The sequence below is a fragment of the Eublepharis macularius genome, chromosome 2 (genome assembly GCF_028583425.1).
Source record: "Eublepharis macularius isolate TG4126 chromosome 2, MPM_Emac_v1.0, whole genome shotgun sequence".
In the NCBI taxonomy this organism is placed as follows: domain Eukaryota; kingdom Metazoa; phylum Chordata; class Lepidosauria; order Squamata; family Eublepharidae; genus Eublepharis; species Eublepharis macularius.
Window position 1 is genome coordinate 84,741,098 of NC_072791.1, and position 20,888 is coordinate 84,761,985.

A 20,888-nucleotide genomic window follows, 5' to 3' on the forward strand; every position below is an offset into this window, starting at 1 on the left:
CATGGTCTTCCTTTCCTTGACATTCTGATTAGCTTTAATAGCACTTTTTCCAACTACAGGCAGCTCAACCCTGTAGTTGCTCAGGAATCTAGCCTCCATAGCATTTTCAGCTAGTTTTACAGAAAGCAGAACCTGGACATTTAAGAGGGCACACCTTAGAAAAAGGACATCTGGGCACCCTAAATGAACTCCTTTTCCTCAGTCTTCCACTAAACTTTGCAGCAGAAGCACAAGCATTTTCGTTAAAACATTGCACAAGTATGGTGTCAATATTTAACTGGGCTATACCTATGGAAATCAGCTACCCAGCACTGTGGCTAGCTAGCATGGGTACAAGCTTGGTTTAAGGCCTTGTTTATAGATGCAGGAGAAACTCAGCGAATAGAGAAAAATAGCAAATTCTTGATTTGTTTGCAAAAAACATTCCAAATGTGAACCTTTGCAGTAGAACAGCCCATGCTAGCATGTTAAGCATTTTAAGTCTTCATTCTTTCGCATGTATAAATTGGGTCTAAATGAAATGCTGTACAAGTGCAGAAACCAACAGGAAAGTGCTTTTGCTTCAACCAGTGTCATGCTTAAATAAGGTTCAAGGCAGACAATAGGTATATGCTCTTTTTTCACCTCAAAGATATATGATCAAAACAAATTTCTGAAATAGTATGAAAATGTGCTCAGCAAAAGTGAAAATTAACAGCAATCCCTCGTCTAAGTCTGTGTGTGTGTGTGATCACAGTATTAGCAGCTGTCTCCAGTCTAAATCTGAGCTGAGGATCTGCAAGCAGCTAAGAGTGAAAACCAGTTTTTTGTCTTACTGCCAGAGATGTAATAAAAAAAGATTCTGTGTTTTGGTAAATGACACCAACACTGGCTTAAATTTCACTAAATGTAGTTGTTTGGTGTACCCCTTCAGCAAGTTTTTGCAAACTATGTTTATTGGTTTTTCACTCTCCATATTATATTCTACCATATTAACGGACTTCCCTCTAGTTTCATAATGTTATGGGTGAGTTTTATAATGGTGCTATTCATTGACAGTGTATGCTCAGCCAACTTGAAAAGCTTGTCTATACTACACACTGAGAGAAAAATTTGAAAGATAAGTAGCAACAAAGTCCATAAGGAGGGAGGTCTCTTACCAAATTCTATTTTCAGTTTTTCCTAATCAGTACAAGCACATTTTACTGCAAGTGGTGCATCTCCAACTTCCTGGGCACAGAACCAAGTACAAATATGAGCACACAACTAAGCTGTTGAATCTAAATCAAATGTGTTTAACACAATTTAATGCACCACGTCATCTCAATCAGTAAAATTGTTCACATACGCCCCATTAAATCTGTTCCAAAAATCTAGACACCACTTTTGCTCAAATTCAGAATGTCTTACCAAGTTATTAAAAACCAATAAAAAACAGTGTCACTAACAAAATTACAAAATGGATTTATTGGAAAGGCATAAAGGAAATTTTTACAAAGAAAATGAACTGGCTTAATGGAAATCACCTAACGAATTCACTGCATCTGCAATGCGAAGAACACTAGCTATTTCTAAGGACAATCTGCACATTATCTCTGGATGGAAAAAATCTGAAATCATCTTGTTATTCAAACCTGAGGGTCCAGCCAAACAAAAAAATCCACAAAGCTACGTGCAATGATTACTCATTCTTAAAAAATTAGTCTTTGAAATTCTTAGAAAAGCCACAAGTTGCCATAATTGCCAAAATATGCAACATACCAAAGTGAGAGACAGTATGTAAAAATCCATCTTGACCAACTATCAATCTGTATTTAAAACTGGCCAGTTTCTAGAGAAATAATGAGACGTAGAATCTCTATACAAGACATCGGTCACCTGTTCTTCAAGTATAGGGTGATGAAAATGTTTCCTAGGAACTGTAGTTTTAAGAGAGTCGCTTGGGATCACTGCGGAGAGGAAGATTGAAAATACAAGCAAAATTAGGTTAGAAGCATTTTTCTAGTGTGCAAACCTTTAGTCTCCCTTCCATCCTCACTCTGGGTGGAATTTGCCAGGTCTTAAACATTTTCAAAACATTTCTAAAAGAGACGAACTTTGCAATTCTCTCCCCCGCACCCCTCCACACTCTAGGTGGAATTGCAAAGTTCCTCTCCCCCAGGGATCTTTTGAAAAATTTTGTTTTAAGACCTGGCAGATTCTATCCAGAGTGGTGGTGGGGGGGAGGGACTAAAGGCTTGCGCTCATAAACTACACTATGAAAATGCCTCTAACCTACTTTTGCTTGTATTTTTGAACTTTCTCTCCACAGCGATCCCAAACGATTCTTTGAAAAACTACAATTCCCAGGAAACGTTGTGTCACCTGACACTTGAAAAACACATGCCAGATGTCTTGTGTAGAGAAACTCATAGATACTTTCATTTGGTTAGAGCTTCTCTGTTTCTTCACATACTTGATATCAGGTAATTTAAAAATCACCTGTCGTCATGAGCAACTGGGGAGTCAACCTCTTCCTTTTTTTTGAACTTGAACTTTTTTTGTTCTGGCCTTCCTAAATACTTTGACCAGAAAACCTTGTGCTAGGTATAGGAAACAATATTGTAAAAATGAAGAGTGATTATGAAGACGTGTGTGTCCAATTTGCTCACAAATACACATGAAACCTCTTGGGAATACATTTACATATGGGTGTTTGGTTTGCAGTATAGATACAAAAATGCTGGAGGGAAATGGGGCAGCTTGCAGTCATCCAAACAAAGCATGAACATGGGGCACTTTAAATATCCGTGTTGCATTAAGAGTTTTCCCTGTTATTGACATTTACATTTTATGATCCTTGCTCTTCACAAAGTGACCCAAGAAACGAGAGTGGTGAAAGCTAAAAAAAAAAGTTTGATACTTCATTTTCTCTTTAATATAGTTTAAGGGCTTCTAGCATTAGAATAAGGGTCCTCGTTACATAACGATTATCTAAATTTCCATTCAAGTGCAACTGAATAGCTGGAATATTATGGTAATCTAATATGCTGTGTTTAACATTTTTAACATGGCTATTTAACTATTAAAAAGTCAAAACTACTTCTAAAGGCAAGGCAATTTAAATTCTCAGTTCACAGAAAAGAGTACTACTCTTCCCCAGACCTTGGAATAATTGCCATCACATCACATCTGCCACATTTGCCACTTTGGGGGTAGAGTTTCTAGCAATTTTATCATTTTTCTGTAGAACTTTATGGCGTATGCATATATTATACATATATATATGCACACTTATAGAGAACATTAAAAATGCCATTTGCAAAACACACATACTATCTGGAGAAGAGCAAGATACGTTCAAGTAAACACCACATTCTCCATAAAAGTAAATAGACTGACTTTTGATAACAGCACAGTCATCCGAAACCACGCTGCACGCTTTAAAAATGAAGGATTTCTATCAATAATCAATGCCACCACTGGCAGCTTGTACTACTTTCTTTGCAACATCACTTCCCCACTTATTGCAAAAAATAAATTTTATCAGAAGAAAATTTGCTACCAACTTCAGGTATGACATTTCCATCCATTATTTAGCATGTGAATGTACTTTACACTATAGTCCACTGTATATTACCCATGCTTGTGAATGTAACATCTATACCGAAGTAGCTTCAGTTGGAATACCCATGCTTTTTCTTGAACAGATCAGGAAGATGCTTAAGGAAAAAAACAACTAAAAACACCAGCTTGCTAAGCATCCAAAAATACAGTTGTAGCTTCACTGTGGATGAGTTTGTAGTCCGTTAGAAAAGTAGATCATACATACAAAGGTATAAGAACATTTAAATCAGTCTCTTGCAGAAGGCAGTCCATCAACCTATGCAGCGCTTCAGTCAATCCTTCAAACTTTAAAGATGTTTTAGTTATGGGAAATGCCACTTTCAGTAAATTCTCCCACGACTGCGATTACCACGTCCACCCCATCCTCTTCCTCGACCACCACGAAAGCCACCTCTCTGTTCTGAAAATAAATGCAAACAAAGTCATCTAATGTTACATTTTTTTAAGTATAGCAGCAATACCAATATAGTGATGGACTTTGCTGTCAGATTTTATTTTCATTTAATATATTTATACACCTTCTTTCTTACCAAAGCTGAGATTGCCTACAACTATGACCATACAGTCAGAAAATACAGACGAGTCATAAGTTTTAATAGTAACAGTCACCACCAAATTACTGAAGACAAGGCTGAATCATACAAAGCCCTTTTAAAGAAGACTGTCTTGCAAGTGTTATGAAAGGCCACCAAAGTTGGGGGTCTTAAAACTGCCTCTTGAAGGCTATTCCATGATACTGGGACAACAACTGAAAGAGACCAAGAGTGGGCAAGGGCAGAACATAAGGGGAAAGGACTGAGGAGGAATTGCTGTAATGACCAATAAAGACAATACTAGACAAGGATGTTTCTTTACATAAATTTCTTCATGTGACCATGAACAAAGGGACATGATTATATAGAACAACTCACACCCACCATGTACAATGCAGTTCACGATAGCCTTGTTTCACATACCATTTCCCCATTCTTTCAAGCCATCCAGGTATTTCTATGAGATTATTTGCAGCATTGGCTTGAGAGCACATAAAATGTTCCACTAGAGAACACAACCAGCCTCTGCTTATGTAAGTAGTAGGATACCAGGTCTTTGCATGCAGCAGAGCTTGCAAGGTTCTCAAATATGACCCACAGCCCCTCACACTACTTAAGCCACTCTGAACTCTGGTAAACCTGTGAGATACAGCACATGTACACATAAGAGACACTTTGTAGTCTAATCAGTATATGAAACTACCACCTTATACTGAGTAAGACCATTGGTTTATCAATGTAAGTATTGTCTACTCTAACTGGCAGCTGCTCTCCAAGGTTTCTGGAAGAGGCTTTTCACATCACATACTACCTGATCCTTTTTAATTAGAGTACAAAAGACTGAACCTAGGACCTTCTACATGCAACACATCATCTACCTGCAAACCACAGAATCTGTTCTAAGTGCTTAAAGTGATACAAGAAAACTGGAATTGCATATAGCTTTTCTCTAGAAAAAACGGAAATAGCACAAATGGACTTGTTTTAGTGAGTGCCTAATTCTTACTTACCTTTCAGTTAGAACAATGTGAAAGTAAAATAGCATTCAGCACATCCAAACACCATTTCCCTGCAATGCCTTCTTCCCACGCAATGCAAATGAACTTTCATGTTCAGGGGGAGGAGTTACTCAATGGCAGAGCACCTGGTTTGAATGCAGAAGGTCCCTGGTCCAATCCCTGGCATCTCCACATAAAGGATCTTAGGTAAGAGATGTTGGAAAAAATTTCTATGCCCTGAGGTCAACGCTGCTGCCAGTCACAGTAAACAAGCTAGATGGACTAACGGTCTGATTTGGTATAAGGCAACTCTACGTGGTCATGTTTAAAATCCTATTGAAATAATCATAGTACTAGACAAACTTGTATTATTTCATAGGGGTAAGAAGTTAGATGTGATGAAAGGAAGAGATCTTAGATAATATTCATAAGACATTTAAAGAAAAATCATGCTGATTTCATATCTCAAAGATATCACAGATAGCAAGAAAAATAATTAGCATTATGTTTTGGTTTATTTATCTTGTAGTGTGTTGCTGTGAGCTGCTTCGGTCCCCTTCAGGGAGAAAAGCAAGATTATAAAAACATACATGAGAAATATTCAGTGTACAGAACTTATCAGCGTGAGACAAAATCATATTTAAGACCAATACCCCTTCTTCCTAGTGTATACAATCCTTACCATAAGAAAAGTTGCCCAGGTTACTACTGTATTTCCCACTGGGTGGGTTGTATATCTGTCTGGCATCCCTTTTTGGTCCTGCTGGAGCTTTCTTCACTGGTAAATCTGAAGCTGTATCTTCACCAGCTCTTTTTTGTCTTCAAAGAAAACATAGCCCACATCAACATACTGTAGAATCTCAAGATAAATACATGCTTGGATGCACTTGAGTGTTTCTGCGGATGAAAGGATGTCTACCTGTGTAGTATGACTCCCCCCGCAGCCCAAAAGGCCCTAATGCATTTTGGGGAGGGCATTTTGGGCTGTAGGAGGGAAATATTTTACTCCACAAAAATGAGCTCACGGATTCAGCCCACAGCCTAGTACAAGATTTTTTATGTGAGTATTTCAGATATGTAAAAAAATCTCTACCAAATGTTATGTTGAAGAATAATCTTGATTAAATTTCTTAGAGAAAGAAGGCTATTAGTAAGCCTGTTTTCCTTATTAGAACATGTAAAACATACGTCAGTGAGCTCCTATTAATTTTCCAGATATAAGATAAAGTAAAAATGACTGGAATTCTTTTGAAAAACCTGTCACGTGTCTGCATTTAATTAAGAAGCAATTAGGTAGACTCTTGTTAAACAATGATTCAGTATATTTCAGGAAGAGCAGCATAAAACAGTTACAGTCAGGATCCAAAGTATCTCCTCAGTCTTGTGTGACAGTCAAAGAACAATTCAGGAAGCCTTTGGAGCAGCACTTAAAGGGGGGTTCAGACTCCTACTCCCCCTATGTGCACATGGGAATGCTCTGTGTTTATGGATCTTGTCAGACTCTATACATAGTATCATGCATACAATATATGTAATGAAATTAAAGTTACAACTGGAGCATTTAACAAACTGCTATTTTACAGTAAATATATTATCTGTTTACCGCTCTCATTCTGTTGGATCAATACATTGGAATCATCAAGAAACTTGAACAAAGAATCACAGCTCATGTACAACAGTAAATTACAGATTAATTTCATCTTAAAGTTTTTGGGCTCCATAAGCCTGACACAAAATTCCAGTGTTAAACTAAACAAGATTCTCTAATGCAGGCAACTAACTCAATCTCATTAGTTAGCAACTTACCCAGCATCAGACTTTTGCACGGGCTTCCAAGAAAGTGTAACTGTGCTCTTGTATGAAGGAGGAATGTGGAAGAGATCCTAGAGGCAAAGTGAGAAATATTTCATTCTGAAATCAAATCTATGTTAGAAGCATTTTATAATCTACAAGAAAGGGATCTGCAAGGATTTACACAAGGCATCTCATTTCCCCATCTTCACTAGCTCCTCTTTCTCTTCCCTGAAAGCCCTCACAGCCCATTTCCTGCCCCTCACCTGGTGAGCTTCCATGGCAGAGTGGGGATTTGAACCTGGGTATCCCACCACACTGGCTTTTTTAGGATAGCTGCTGTTGAACAGTAACCAAGCAGCCAGTTCTGGGTGAGTCATGCAAGTTGCGTGATAAGAAGTCATCTAGTGGCTGCTGACAGGCCTGGCCCAGTAAGTATTCACTCAAAGGTCAGAAAAGGGACCTGCCCCCTTCCGCTGCCTTTTACTGGCAGAAACCAAGGTTTCAAGGCTGGCAATACTATTGTGGTTGCTTAGCAATGACCACAGAGAAGGCATCCATTTTTTAATGCAACAGGTGCTGCTTCTATTATGACGCGGGGTGGTGGTTAACCCCCCATTTTTAAAAAAAGATTTCACACTTTTCTGCAAACTTGCATCTTTTCTTGTAGAAAGATCTGTCTTGACTGTTCATGGCTCCAATCTCTGGATTTAAGTATCCGCAGATCAGGCCAAGTTGAGAATTAGATACATTGATATTACACCATTGCTTTATGGAGTTCAAGGCAGCCACTCCTCAGAATAATCCTGTGAGGTAATGTTAGATTTCAAAGATAGGCTCAAGGCTGTGCCTGAGGGAAGATGCAAATATGCAACACTCTGTCTACTACCTTACAATTTGTTTTTGTTTTAAATTCCTCAACATCCTTGAATCATGAAATAAAGATTTCTTGTAGAGGCCTTTTTAAAAAAGTGATTAAGTTGTCCTGAAGGGCGGTATATAAATCGAATATTATTATTATTATTATCCCCCAAATATTAGTAGGCTGCACCAACAGTTCCTGGAACAGATTAGCACAATGCACTACTAATTTTAGTCACAACTAACATAGAAAGTTACAAAAGCTTCCTGAAAAACTTTAATTGCTATCTCTAGTATTAATAAAAAGGCATTGCTGGTGTAAGAGGAAAAACCCAACACGATCACAGTAATATAAAGTGAAATGAGAGTATTCTGAATTTCATATTCTTTGCTTGAAGACGAAAAGTAATGTACTGCTCTTCCTATCTACAGCTCATGAAATTGTATGGAATACTTATTTTCCCTGTATTGTTTCTGGAGATACACCACCATGCACTTCATTTTTCACAGGCTTGATACAGTGTATAATTGTTTTATGACTAGAACTTCCTCAAATATTTTATTATTTTATTTATTTAAAACATTTATATGCTGCCTTTCCTCCTAAAACAGGGTTCCCAAGGAAATGATTTTAACAGATCTTGGATGAAAAACAGAATTACTTACCTTGATCAACACATTGATGTTATTTGTAATTTTCAGCGCAACCACTTTAATTTTATTCTGCGAGATAAGAAAACATACAGCATTTTCAGTTGCAACAATTTTAAAGTCTATACAATTGAAAAGTTTTAAGACATTTGAGGACAACTATTTTTCAGTGCACTTTACTGTAATTTGATGTACTTTGTGCTTATAAGCTACTCCTACTTGCATTTATATCCTGCCCCTCCTTTAAAGATCTCTGGGCAGCATAAATTATGGCTATCCCATTTCACCTGAAGAACATCCCTGAAAGTTAGATGGAGTGTGTCAGACTGGCTCAAGGTCATCCAATGAGTTTAAAGACACTATGGAAATCTGAACTCAGCTCACCCCAGTCCAAGCCCTACACTTATGTAATACTGGCTCTGCCTGGCAACTTATGTTACTCACCACAACTTAACATGCAATTTCATTGCAGTAGTTTGGATCATGTAGACAATAAAAGGTTCCCAGCTTCTGCTGTATGTGTTGTTGATCCTTTACAGCTTCTGTCAGTAATCAAGCTAAGTTGTGTAAATAATACACCAGTTTTATAGCAATATTATCTATATGCTGATAATATTCCTACTTAGAGCCAGTTTGGTGTAGTGGTTAAGAGTGCAGGGCTCTAATCTGGAGAACCGGGTTTGATTCCCCACTCTCCACTTAAAGCCAGCTGGGTGACCTTGGATCAGTCACAGCTTCTAGCTCTCTCAGCCCCACCCACCTCACAGGGTGATTATTGTTGTGGGATAATAATGACATACTTTGTAAACTGCTCTGAGTGGATGTTAAGTCATCCTGAAGGGCGGTATATAAATTGAATGTTATTATTATATTATTATCATTATTAGCACTTATACAACAATTCCAGTATTTAAACCCCTTCATGGTAATTCTTACTACAGCTTGGTATGGTTAGCCATATTATTATAATGCAGAAGGGGGCATAAGGCTGAGAGAATAACTTTTCAAAGGTCACCTGCATTTTTGGCAGGGATAAAAGTTAAACCACTGAACTTCTGGATCACAGCTCTTTCACGTACCTACTACACTATACTAACTCACTCAAATGGATAAGAGTAACATCGGAAAGTGCTGCATACCTCTTCTGTTTTTAATGCTTCCCCTGTTTTGCCTTGGAGCGCCAAACGAAGCTGTCGAATATAAACCTGCAGACCTCGAGCAAAATACTGTAGTCTAGCAAAAAGAGTTGAAAAGTATGTAGTGACATAGGACATATGCAAACCAAAGTGAAGCATTTCAGTACAGAATAAAAAGGGGTTAATTAAAAAAATACTACTGGAAACTGAATTTCCACTAGTAAAATATGCTCTGCAGAATAACCTAGATAATACTGACTTTAGGGAGTATAAATAGCAGGGTAGATTTATTTGAGATTCAACTTTAAATAACTCTTTTAAACAGGTTAAGTTCTACTGACTATTATTAGAGCAGGAGAGCACAATTCAAAAACTGTTATGTGGGCCATTATGGCTTTTTAGCAGAGCTAAGTCAGGTGGTCCATGATATCATCTGGAACAGGAGCGGGGGTTCAGAACTCTGCCTGCCAACTGTTCTCTGGGCTGACAGGCAACTTTTAGCCGCTTCCGCCCTCCACTATTGGAAGTTTTCCTTTTACACTCTAAGGGATTGCATTTCAGTGGTAATCCCCTTGGAATATGAAAAAAATATCACCACTGCATCCAAAGAGCTTGTGACTGAAAAGCAGTTAAGTTTCCCATTCCACAGGGAGACAGAAAGCTACTTCAACCTAGACAGTCGAAAGTTGATTTTCTATCCCCTACAAGAAAATTTCCACAGGACGACCGAGTGGGAGTTGGTACATGATTATGGAGGAGCCTCCCTCCCACAGCCTAAGGGAGAAGAATGCAAGCCATACAATTGCGGGACCACATGCTGTACACCCATGTATTATAGTAATATACCACTCTATCCCTGACACAAGAACCAGTGAAAATACAACTGTCAGTACCACTTTGGGAAGATACTGAGTATGAAGTTTTATCACATCTCCTGAGTATTCCACAGCTGAGAAGACTTCAGACTCTGGAGCTTTCTTATGTATGTGTAATGCTAAGAGGGTATGTTCAGTCAAGTTTAGATAGGTTACATGCAGGAAGGCTCTCATATACTGAAGGAAAACTTCCTTCCAATAAACCCTGTAACTAAACCCAAGCCTGGAAAGACCAACTATTACAGCTGTGATCAACCATTTCACCTCAGAAAGTCCATCAAGTTGCCTTTAGAATAGGATTCTACACTGACATTTCAGCCATGACTCCGTTACTGACATTCTAGTGAAACATTTACATAAGTAATTCGAAATAGTACCTGATTTTGAAGTCTTTCACTTTCTCTGTGTTCAGCTTGGCAGTCAGGAAGTCTGGAAGTTTACGGCCTAACTGATGAAAACTATATAGCAAACACTCCACGTAACTGAACTGCAGCTTGGGCTCTTCACTGCCAGCATTTTCTCCATTCTCTGCTTCTTCTGGAGGAAGTGGCATATATTCCTGAGAAACAGAAATGAGAAGGATCACATAGGCCCTAGGGAGGCCCGCCTAGCATCGACCAGGGCCAGGGCATTTTCGGCCCTGGCCCCAACCTGGTGGAACGCTCTGACTTGCGAGACCAGGGCCCGGCAGGACTTGTTATCATTTCGCTGGGCCTGCAAGACGGAGCTGTTCCGCCAGATATATGGGTGATGCTGGGCGGTGCTCCTCCCCCCTAGTGGGGGGGGGGGTGAGATTCTGTGCCCTCCTGCCCAAAGTCATCTCACACCTTTATATGATCGCTGTAATTTGCTCTATAGACGGTGATAGGTGAATGTATAACGTGCTGCTATGTTTTATTTTTGATACATGGTGCTAATATATGTTTTAAATGAATATGTATTATTTATATTTTTAATGGCTACTGCTGGTGAACTTTGTAATGTTTTTTTAAATTGTTGTGATCTGCCCTGAGCCCACTTGGTTGGGGAGGGCGGACTATAAATTTAAGTAAATAAATAAATAAAATAGCACAATCACTCCATTCGTATACTATCCATTATGTCACTGCCCCAGTTGTGTATTCTTTACATTTGATTTCAGACAGTATACACATTTCCTATTCATATGATAGCTTACTAAGACTTTCTTTTTATTCTGTTATAGCTACCAGTGAAAAAACATCTATCTGTCCATGGAGAACCAATCTTCAAGCACTTTTAACACTTTTATAGAGTATAACATTACTCTATTTAGTGATTATACGATGTATAATCAAATTAGGAAAATGTAAACTATTAAAGTATGATCCTTGTAAGATATGGCCTGTTTTAAAATGGAGCTTTCCATCATTATTCAGGTCATGATTTGATTCTTCAGGTACTAGCAATATACCTCTCACTGCATATGAAGAAGTGAGTTTTGACTCAAGAAAGGTGACACTGGAATAAAATGTTAGTTTTTCAGGTGCTACTGGACTTCTGTTTTATTTCACTAGGACCCTCATCTTACCAGTAATTTATCGAAAAGCTTCTTTAAATTTGATTCAAGTTTTTCCATATCTCCACAGAAGGAACTCATCTCAGCAAGCAGTTTCAGTACCTGTGAAGATGGAAAAAAACAACTTGCAACTTCACAGCATATTTTTAAACAAGAGCTGCTTAGCAATAACAAGATTAATAATGGCTTGCTCATACACGGGCTTTCTCTGTGGTGGCCCCTACCCTATGGAACGGCCTACCTGAGGAAGTCAGGAGAGCCCCCACCCTCCTGGCTTTCCGCAAACAATGCAAAACTGAATTATTCAAAAAGACCTTTTTTCTCAGCTAAGAGGGTGGTATTGTAGGAAAGGGATCCCAGATGTTTAGTTAATGAGTTAGAAACGATAGATTTCACCATTATGTTGCCTTACGTATTATCTGTTGCTTTAAATATGTACTCCTATATCCTACCTGTACTTTATGTTGTTCAACGTAAGTCCTAGAATTGATTATGTTCTGTTTCAGCAACTCCGCAACCCCATACTGGATCCTTGCTAATACTATATCTTTGTAAACATATATTCTTTTACCCCATGACATTGTTTATGGAAATGTTATTGAAACTGTATTCATTTACCCTCTGACATTGTTTACGGAAATGTTCTTGACACTGTATGGAAATGCCTGCCCTTGTCCTTGCCACTAATTGTACTAATCTCACACTATGTAATCTGCCTTGAGTCTCAGTGAGAAAGGCGGAATATAAATAACATAAATAATAATAAAAAAATATAACTACATCACAAACACAAACAAATATCCAAGGCAAAGCAGCCAAAGATGGTGATTTTTCAAAGACTGTGCTTAGCATGGAGTACTTTGTAACTTGTCACACTCCATAAAACAGGAGAATGTTTCTCTACCAATTTTTCAGGCTGCAAACTTGTTAGATCAGTTTTAGTTTTGTTCTGCACAGCTTCAAGGATACAAAAGTATCTCTAAAGGATACAAAGCTATCTCTAAAACTTTAAATGAAAACATAAAGACAAAATATTGACATGTTCAGAATTAATAGTGACTGATTTCTTTTTGCTTCCATCCAATATATGACAATTTTAACTCATATTGAGATGACAGAGATTACTATCTTATCTTACCTCTAACTGGATATCAAGGCCTTCAACTGGAGTGGTCAGGGAACTCAAATTTGGCAGTACATGCTCACAGAAGTAAGTGACAAATCTTGTGGAGTGAACATTTTTCTGTGGAATAAGCAAAATACTCAATGTAACCTTTTATCTGATTTCCAGGGATAACATCAGTCTTTCATTCTCTATCAACTAGAACTAACTTAAGGAACTACTGCTAAGACAAGATTAACAAGCATGCTTTAGAGAAATACTTACAGAGAAAAGTGGGACTGCTTGACGAGTACACTGCAACAATCTATCCACGCAGTCTGGATCAGATGGATTGAAAGTCTGTTCCAGATCAGCTTGTTCAGCCACCAGTTCAACAAGCTGCTGTCTTCCACTCACTGTTTGCAAACTTTTTAAGCCAGATAGAATCTTCATAAACAACACAAATTCCTCACCTGTCACATCCTCAAGTACCTTAAAAAGAAACAAAGGGGAAAAATAGAAGAGAATGTATAGCCATGGCAAAATTACTGAGGAAGGACACCAATGAATTTATTTGCAGTTCTAAAAATTTCTCTAGCATTCTGCATTCAAAATGTACAATGCTCTTTGCTTAGCTTCATAGATTCCAAGCTGTGAAGGGTCAGGTTCAGCCTGAGTATTTTGTCCAAGGGCAGCCAGTAAGTTTCGTTTCCTATCAGACATCTGAAGATTAACTATCCATGTCCAACACTCTTCTCTGTGTCGCACAGTTGCTGACAGCTTTAAATCAGCATCTTTCATTTGACGTAATGTGGTCACATCATAATATGGGACAGTATATTTTGAACAGGAACAGGAAAGACTCCCAGACTGCCAGGAGCAGAGAAACCTTTAAATAAACAGGGTTTCTTCTCCATAAAAATTGTGATAAAATGCATAATTTTTATACTTAAAAAAAAATCAAAATGAATGTACTCACTTTCTTTGATTCAGTTAATATGAACTCTTCTATTTCTTTTGTTAGCACCTCCTCAGGTAATGTTTTGAGTTTTGTGGAGAGAAATTTGATAGCTCGCTCACGCACAATATCCTCTCCCTGAAGAATCTGACTGAATAAGCCACCCAATGTTCCTAAAAAAGCCAACAAAAGGCATTATTAGACAAATTCCATTATAACTGAAAGAAGCACCTTAGAAATATTAAGGATAACACCTCTGAAAAGGTTTACATTATGCTATACCATATTATTAGAAACATTCTTGTGGAGGAATAAATCTGCAATACACCCTTGAATAACAGTTACAGTACAGATCTTTATATTTTTGTTACCTTCAAAAATTATTCTAAAATGCTTGTCACAAAAAAAATGGAAATTCACATCAATTTACCATTTTCTTATATCCTCTGGAATGTAAAAAATCTTTTGCCTCACTTCACATTGTCAACAGGGTCTAAGAAACATTTAAAGTTCTAAGTTGTATCAAGAATATGAGATCGTGTATTTTACCTTTAGCATCCATCTTAAATATGCTCAGCAATGCATTATTGACCAAATTAAATTCTGCAGAATCATCTGGGAAAACAATAATAGTGAAAATCAAGAATCTTTATAACTTTATAAGCCCTAAACAAAGGCAAGTACTGGAAGTTAGGAAGCAGAATGATTCAAATGTAACAGTAATGTAATTCTTTTTATTAGGGCCAACACAAACATCACAAATTAGTAAGCAGACTTTGTGAATGGAGACATTTTAGCTAATAAAATGTAGTATGCTGCTGGGTTTGGGTTATTTCCTAACATGTCAGCATGCCTAACTGCAGCTTTTGAAAGGAATCAGAAAAATCTCTTACATTAAGAAATTCATCCGAGAATTATTGAATGTGACAAAATATTTGCAAGGAAACCAGAAGGCGGTTGCCAAGGATACAGAAACAATCTGAAATAATCCAGCAGACTAATTTCCCCCCCTACTATAAACATAGTTAACAATTTTGTTTAATTAAAAATAATATTTATATTTTGTGGCTGTATCATGTAACAATGGGGAAATATTGACTAAAAACTATGACCCACACTTTAGCTGTTTTGAGGTATCAAAGGTTTTACTCCATCAGTTTACTTAGCATCATATCCAACAAGCCCATGTTGCTTTTAAGATGCAAATCTTGAAGCTGTATAGGACCCCAACATATATAGTGTTATGGCATAACTGGAATAACTGGAAGAGAGCAAGAGTCCAGTAGCACCTATAAGACTAACAAAATTAGTGGTAGGGTATGAGCTTTCATGAGCCATAGCTCATGTCATGAGCCACAGCTCACAGCTCTGAAGAAGTGAGCTGTGGCTCATGAAAGCTCATACCCTACCACTAATTTTGTTAGTCTCGTAGGTGCTCCTGGACTCTTCTTCTCTTCCACTGCTACAGACAAACACAGCTACCTATCTTGAAAAAACTGGCTTAGAGACAATCAGTCACAAGTTCAGATGTGGTTTTTCAAATAAGCTGGTAAGGGAGGAGCAATAGTGACGTGGGATATAAATTATACACAAATACAAACACCATTCTCTCTTACCTGACTGTAGAAGTTGAGTGAGTATGTCTGCCACTCTGGGAAGATTGTCTCCTGTAGCAAACTGAGGTAATTCCTTGATTGCTTGGCGCCGGATCTATATACAAATACATACTCATTAGTTGAAGAAGAAACACTGAATCAATGTTTCAATCTTTACCAGCTTTCAACAAAACTTTAAGAAATTCAGTTACATTTCGACTCAAGTATTTTTACTAGCAGGGACAGACATAGCAAAATTTCTCCTAATATCCACTGTAGACATCCCCAAACAGGAAGCATTGCCCTGCGGTCTGCACAGCATCACTGCTTTTAAAGACTAAAAACAAAACAAAAAACTCCACTGCTTGTGTTACTGTACATGATTTCTATATTAATTTCACTTGTTTACAGTAATTTGAAATTTTAAGTTGCCCTTGCTGTTCCAGGGCAACACTAGTAGACTAAAGAACAGCAGGGATATAAAGTGCAGTCAAAAACTCTTCAATTAATATATTTAGCATGTGTTAAAGTGCAAAAGTGCAATACAATACATTCAATAAATACAATAAATATATCAATAAATATATCAGTAAATATTGCTATGCAAAATCAATTCATGTTTGTCTGTCCAATGAGTTTCAAAAGTTCTGAAATGTTTTGTAATCACAGAGAGCACCAGGAAGTAAGGGGGATGGAATTCTGACTCGCTGGTCTCCACTAGGTGAATATAATGCCAAGAGGCAGAATTGCCGACGGGATGGTGCAGGCACGATTCTCCAATTCCCGTTTCGTACCACGTCTTCTTCTTGGGCAATATCTCTAGTGGTTCAGACCTTCCCCACGTTCCTGTGTGAAGTGTTCCAAGAGGCAATCATGTTGTGACAGACAGTCACAACAGGGCAACAGTCAAATTACACTTCTGGAAACATTACCTGACACTTTTCTGAGTTATAATAATTCATTATAGGTTTTTAAAAAGTTAGTTTTATTGTTTCACAGTAGTCAACTTACTTTTGGAATTAGCAAAAGGAACAAACCTCTTGATAACTAAAAGTATGTTTTTGTTCTAATAAAGTGAATGCTGTAAAAGTATTTGACTGGACAACTGACCAAATGTTTGACTAGTCAAATGGCTGTCATTAGATGGAATTGAAGAGTAACGTTTCCTATTTCTTCACAGATTAGTTAATATTAACCTCTTCAGAAGGAGTAAAAAAAGCAAAAGAAAATTAATAAATTAAGGCCAAGAATAAATCCTTACAGAAACATCTTCGTCCTCGCAAAGGTCCAACTGGGCATTGATAGCTGAATCTGCCAGCTCAGGAAAATGTTTAAAGAACTTTGGAATGAACTGTGCAGCGAGTCTCTTCTCCTTGGCACCACCCTTGACACCATCCAAGATCACTTGGTATGCATCTTTGTGCTAGAAGAGAAAATATGCAAAATGAAGACCATTAGTAAGGGCTCTTAAGAGCAAGGCTTTCAAATCTATGAAAACTAACTATCTTAATTGGAAAGATTTGCATAAATGTTTATTTCTGACAGTGAAACACATAATGACAACAAAGTGTTGGGTAAAATAGCACATATTAGTTAACACATTATGACTTGTCATCTTACCACATAACAGATATTTAGGTGAACATACATGGCACCAAGATAGGATTATTAGGTCCCCTTACCCTCCTGGTGGGAGAGCAGGTATCTGGCACCCACCTTCTCTGTGTCCCTCTCTCTCATGCCCCTGTGCAATTATGTCACTTCTGGCGACATCACTTATGGGGGACGTCATTGCGCAGCAGCGCGTGCATGTGTGCTCTTGGGGTGACGCAATGACATCACCCCCAGAAAATGACATCATCGTGCCGCCCCAAGAGTGCACCTGGGAGGCCCGTTCCTGCACCTTCCCTCCTTCGCTGGCCAGATGAGTGAGGGCGGGGGGGGGGGGGGAGCAGGGAATCCCTCACTCCCATTGGGGGACTGGCAACCCTACACCAAGCAATTTCTAAAATTGATCTCTCAACACTGAAATTAAAACTAAAATCATTACAGTTTTAGGTGAGTAGCCATATTAGTCTGTAGAAGAGGGGTAAGATTTGAGTCCAGTATACCTTAAAAACGAACAAGATTTCCAGGGTATAAAGTTTTGACAGTAAAAACTCCCTTCATCAGATGGTATGTCTTATGTAGCTCAGTGGAACACTTCTGAATACACATGCATTAGACTGTGATTAGACTGTGAATCTTGGTAACAATATCAACAGACTTGAAATCCACCAAGGACTTTGCCATTATAGCCTGATGCTGCGCACATACTATTCACACACTCAGACAAGCACTATGAATAAAAAGTGTCAGGAAACAGAACCACACCAAACATTAACACAAATTACAGAGATGAATAGTATAAAAGCGTCACATTTTGGGCAACAACTAATATGCTTTCCTGGATCAAAGTAATCAAAGCTAAGTAACCTTAGGCTATTACAGATTAGCAGTGTCCACCACTTACAAGCTCTCCAAAGGAAATGCCAGAGTGCCAGGGAATACGTAGATAATTCTCCTCCTGTCCAAGTGAAAACTTAGTGGGGCTATGGAACTGTTCATTCACATTTGAGAAAAAGATTAGAAAAAAAATCTTACGAACACACACACAAATGGATAATGCAAAGGGGCCCGATGATGGCAGCATAAGCCAACTCTATTTAAATTAGATACGATGCAGATGATGCCAGTTACCCTTTTTTATAATAATAATAATAATAATAATAATAATAATATTAGACCTATGGTCTCTGGTTTATTAAGAGCTGTGGGGCAAACTGATAAGGTGCTTTGAGAATAATCATATGATGCTGTCCTTTATGATGGTCCTGAAAGTCAGCCGGTACAACCAAACTTCTTGTCACTTGACAGGAATAGTACTCCAAGAGCATAATATTCCAGTGCTGTAACATCTGTAATGGCTTCTTATTGTCTGATGAGCACAAATGAAAGTGCTAATAAAGCACTGCATGGCTTGGGCTAACATGGGTAAGAACCTGCCTAAACTCCATGGCTTCCTGCAATGAATCCACCCCTTCTAGACATTATTCCAGTATCCTGTTAAGGAACAAAATGAGCAACTAGCAAAGGCAAAGGGTGATGCTTTGTGTATTTGTTCTGCAGCTATGGAACTGTCTTTAGATACTCAAAGACTGAACATCTTATTTAAGCATCATAAGATTGTACTGTTTGTGTGAGTTTTTTGGCGGATCAGGCTTCACCTAGTAAAGAATTGAAGATTTAGCATGTTCTACCTTTTAGCTTTGAAAATCAATCAAGTAAAGGATACTTTACTTTCTAATGTCTTGCTAGCTTCTCCCCAAAACTTTAGAATGACCATCTAATATATTCTATAGTTTGTGGATAGTCTGATTCAGAAAACGTTCTTTTAAAGTAAAGGAAACATACAGTACTTTAGGTTTCCTTTACCTTAAAAGAAATGGTTGCACGAAGCCTTTGTGGGTGGTGCTAGCAGGGTGAAGGAAGTCTCATCTACTGAACATTCATTCACTCAGCAGAAGTCAACTTGATCAAAAGTAGAGGATCATGTTAGGTAGCAAATACAGTATGTTTGCAAGGGAATGCACCTGAGGCTCTGTGGATGCAATACACTATAGGGTGGGGCCATGCTACACAGTATGTGGAAATAAGCTGGCAGTCTGAAGTGGTAGAATTCTGGATTTAGCACTTTAGACAAGGGGGTGGGGGTGGTCTTTAAAGAGATTATGCTGAACGTAATCAATCAGCAACCCAAATGTGTGTTGTAGATTGGTATACCAAAAACCTAAATGCAAAAATCATTTTATTAGGACCCATCGACATACAAAACACAACGGTTATTGTTAGCACGTCAGATAGAATGTTATGCTAAATTCATCTTCATGATAGATGGGTTGCCTGTTTACAAGAAGGAGAACTGTTTTTCACTCTTACAAAAGAAGAACCCTACGCTGCAGACTGCAGCCCACAACTGTGGCATTCTAGCCCACCACTGCACTTCACCTATTATGTCTACCCAGATCGCAATTAGGGGGACCAAGGAAAGACAAAAGTCTTTCCACCATCTTTCCTTGGGGTGTTTCCTATTGAGAATGGGTTCTAAGCAGCACTAGGAGGGGGTCCTTCATTAAGGCTGCACATCTGAAACTGACGGATTCAGCATAACTGACCGGGGGGGGGGGGTGGATCCCTAGATGAAAAGACTTCAACCACCTCCGTCTCAAAGACCCCCTGAATAGCGGCGTAGATAAACAACTACGGTAAAGGAGTTATGCCCGGGTGGGGAGTAAATGAACGAAGACGCTGCTTTGCACGGGCAACACACCCAGCCGCCACACACACGCTCTACACCAGCCATTCTCTCCAGCAAGCTCTCTTCCCCAGAAAGGTTAACAAAACTTGTCCTCCCCTCCCCGCGCCCCGATATTTCACCAATTCTTTCTCCAGGATAGGCCTCAACGCCCTGAGCGCAGCTAGCTCGCCCGCCATCCGTTCGCCTCGCCTCGTCGCACCCCACCTGCCCCGCGGTCTCCTTGGCGTCGGCCAAGATGCCGTAATTACGGTACAACTCCTCCACGGTAGGCATCGTTCTGTTACTGCAGCGGCTGGTCCTCGAGCCTGCCAACGCCACTGCAACAGCCACTTTCCGCCTCCTCCACCAGACGAAGCGAAAGGAAGCGCTTGGCCGGCCGCAACATCCGGCCTCTTTCTCCCTACAGCGCCCCCTGCCGATACGGCTGCCTCCTGGCGAGCGTCCGAGAGCTAGAAAAGGCGGCCGGCGGGGTAGGTTTCCTGTTCGAGGCGGAGTCGTTGCGTCTCCCGAGTGCTTGGCTCTCCTGGGTTGTCGCTGCCTAGTGATAGGATCGGCAGCTCAGAGCTGAGAAGGAGAAGTGTTTCTTTTAATTGACATTTAAAAGTAGTTGTTTTAAAGTTCTTCGAGGAAATGCATTAAAATTTCGTCAGTTGCTTCGTATGTACGTGTAAGAATGTATGCGCGTGGGGGATTAAATAAGAAAAATGTTTCTTAAACTTTACTTCACTCCAGGCAGAACAGCTTTATTTATGGGAAGGGGTAAAAGCCGGAACGGGCATTAAACAAATAGTGGTACCGCAAAAAACAGTGGGATGTGTTAAAGACACTGGAGAACAATATGTTAGAAATGAACACATGAAAATATCATGCTTTTATTAACCCCTTCCCTGCCCAAAGGCTCCTGGAACA

At 38.9% G+C, this 20,888-nt stretch overlaps 1 protein-coding gene across 1 annotated transcript; it reads right to left on the reverse strand.

Moving 5' to 3' along the window:
- Positions 1-1,423: 1,423 nt before the first annotated feature.
- Positions 1,424-20,316, reverse strand: API5 (apoptosis inhibitor 5). Its single transcript, XM_054972373.1, has 14 exons — positions 20,184-20,316; positions 16,884-17,045; positions 15,644-15,737; positions 14,577-14,642; positions 14,049-14,200; positions 13,355-13,561; positions 13,106-13,210; positions 11,980-12,069; positions 10,808-10,989; positions 9,559-9,652; positions 8,435-8,491; positions 6,923-6,999; positions 5,799-5,935; positions 1,424-3,985 (listed from the first exon to the last, which is right to left on the reverse strand). Exons 1-14 carry the CDS (start codon positions 20,250-20,252, stop codon positions 3,906-3,908), a joined length of 1,572 nt encoding a protein of 523 aa, XP_054828348.1. The 5' UTR covers positions 20,253-20,316; the 3' UTR covers positions 1,424-3,905.
- Positions 20,317-20,888: the final 572 nt, after the last annotated feature.

Coding starts and splice junctions, on each gene's coding strand:
- API5 (XM_054972373.1), bottom strand. CDS start 20,252: ATGCCTACCGTGGAGGAGTTGTACCGTAATTACGGCATCTTGGCCGAC. Junction 13,562..14,048: donor TATTAACTGAATCAAAGAAA/GTGAGTACATTC, acceptor TTTCTTTTTAAG/GTACTTGAGGATGTGACAGG. Junction 5,936..6,922: donor GTGCAAAAGTCTGATGCTGG/GTAAGTTGCTAA, acceptor TTTTCTTTGAAG/ACAAAAAAGAGCTGGTGAAG.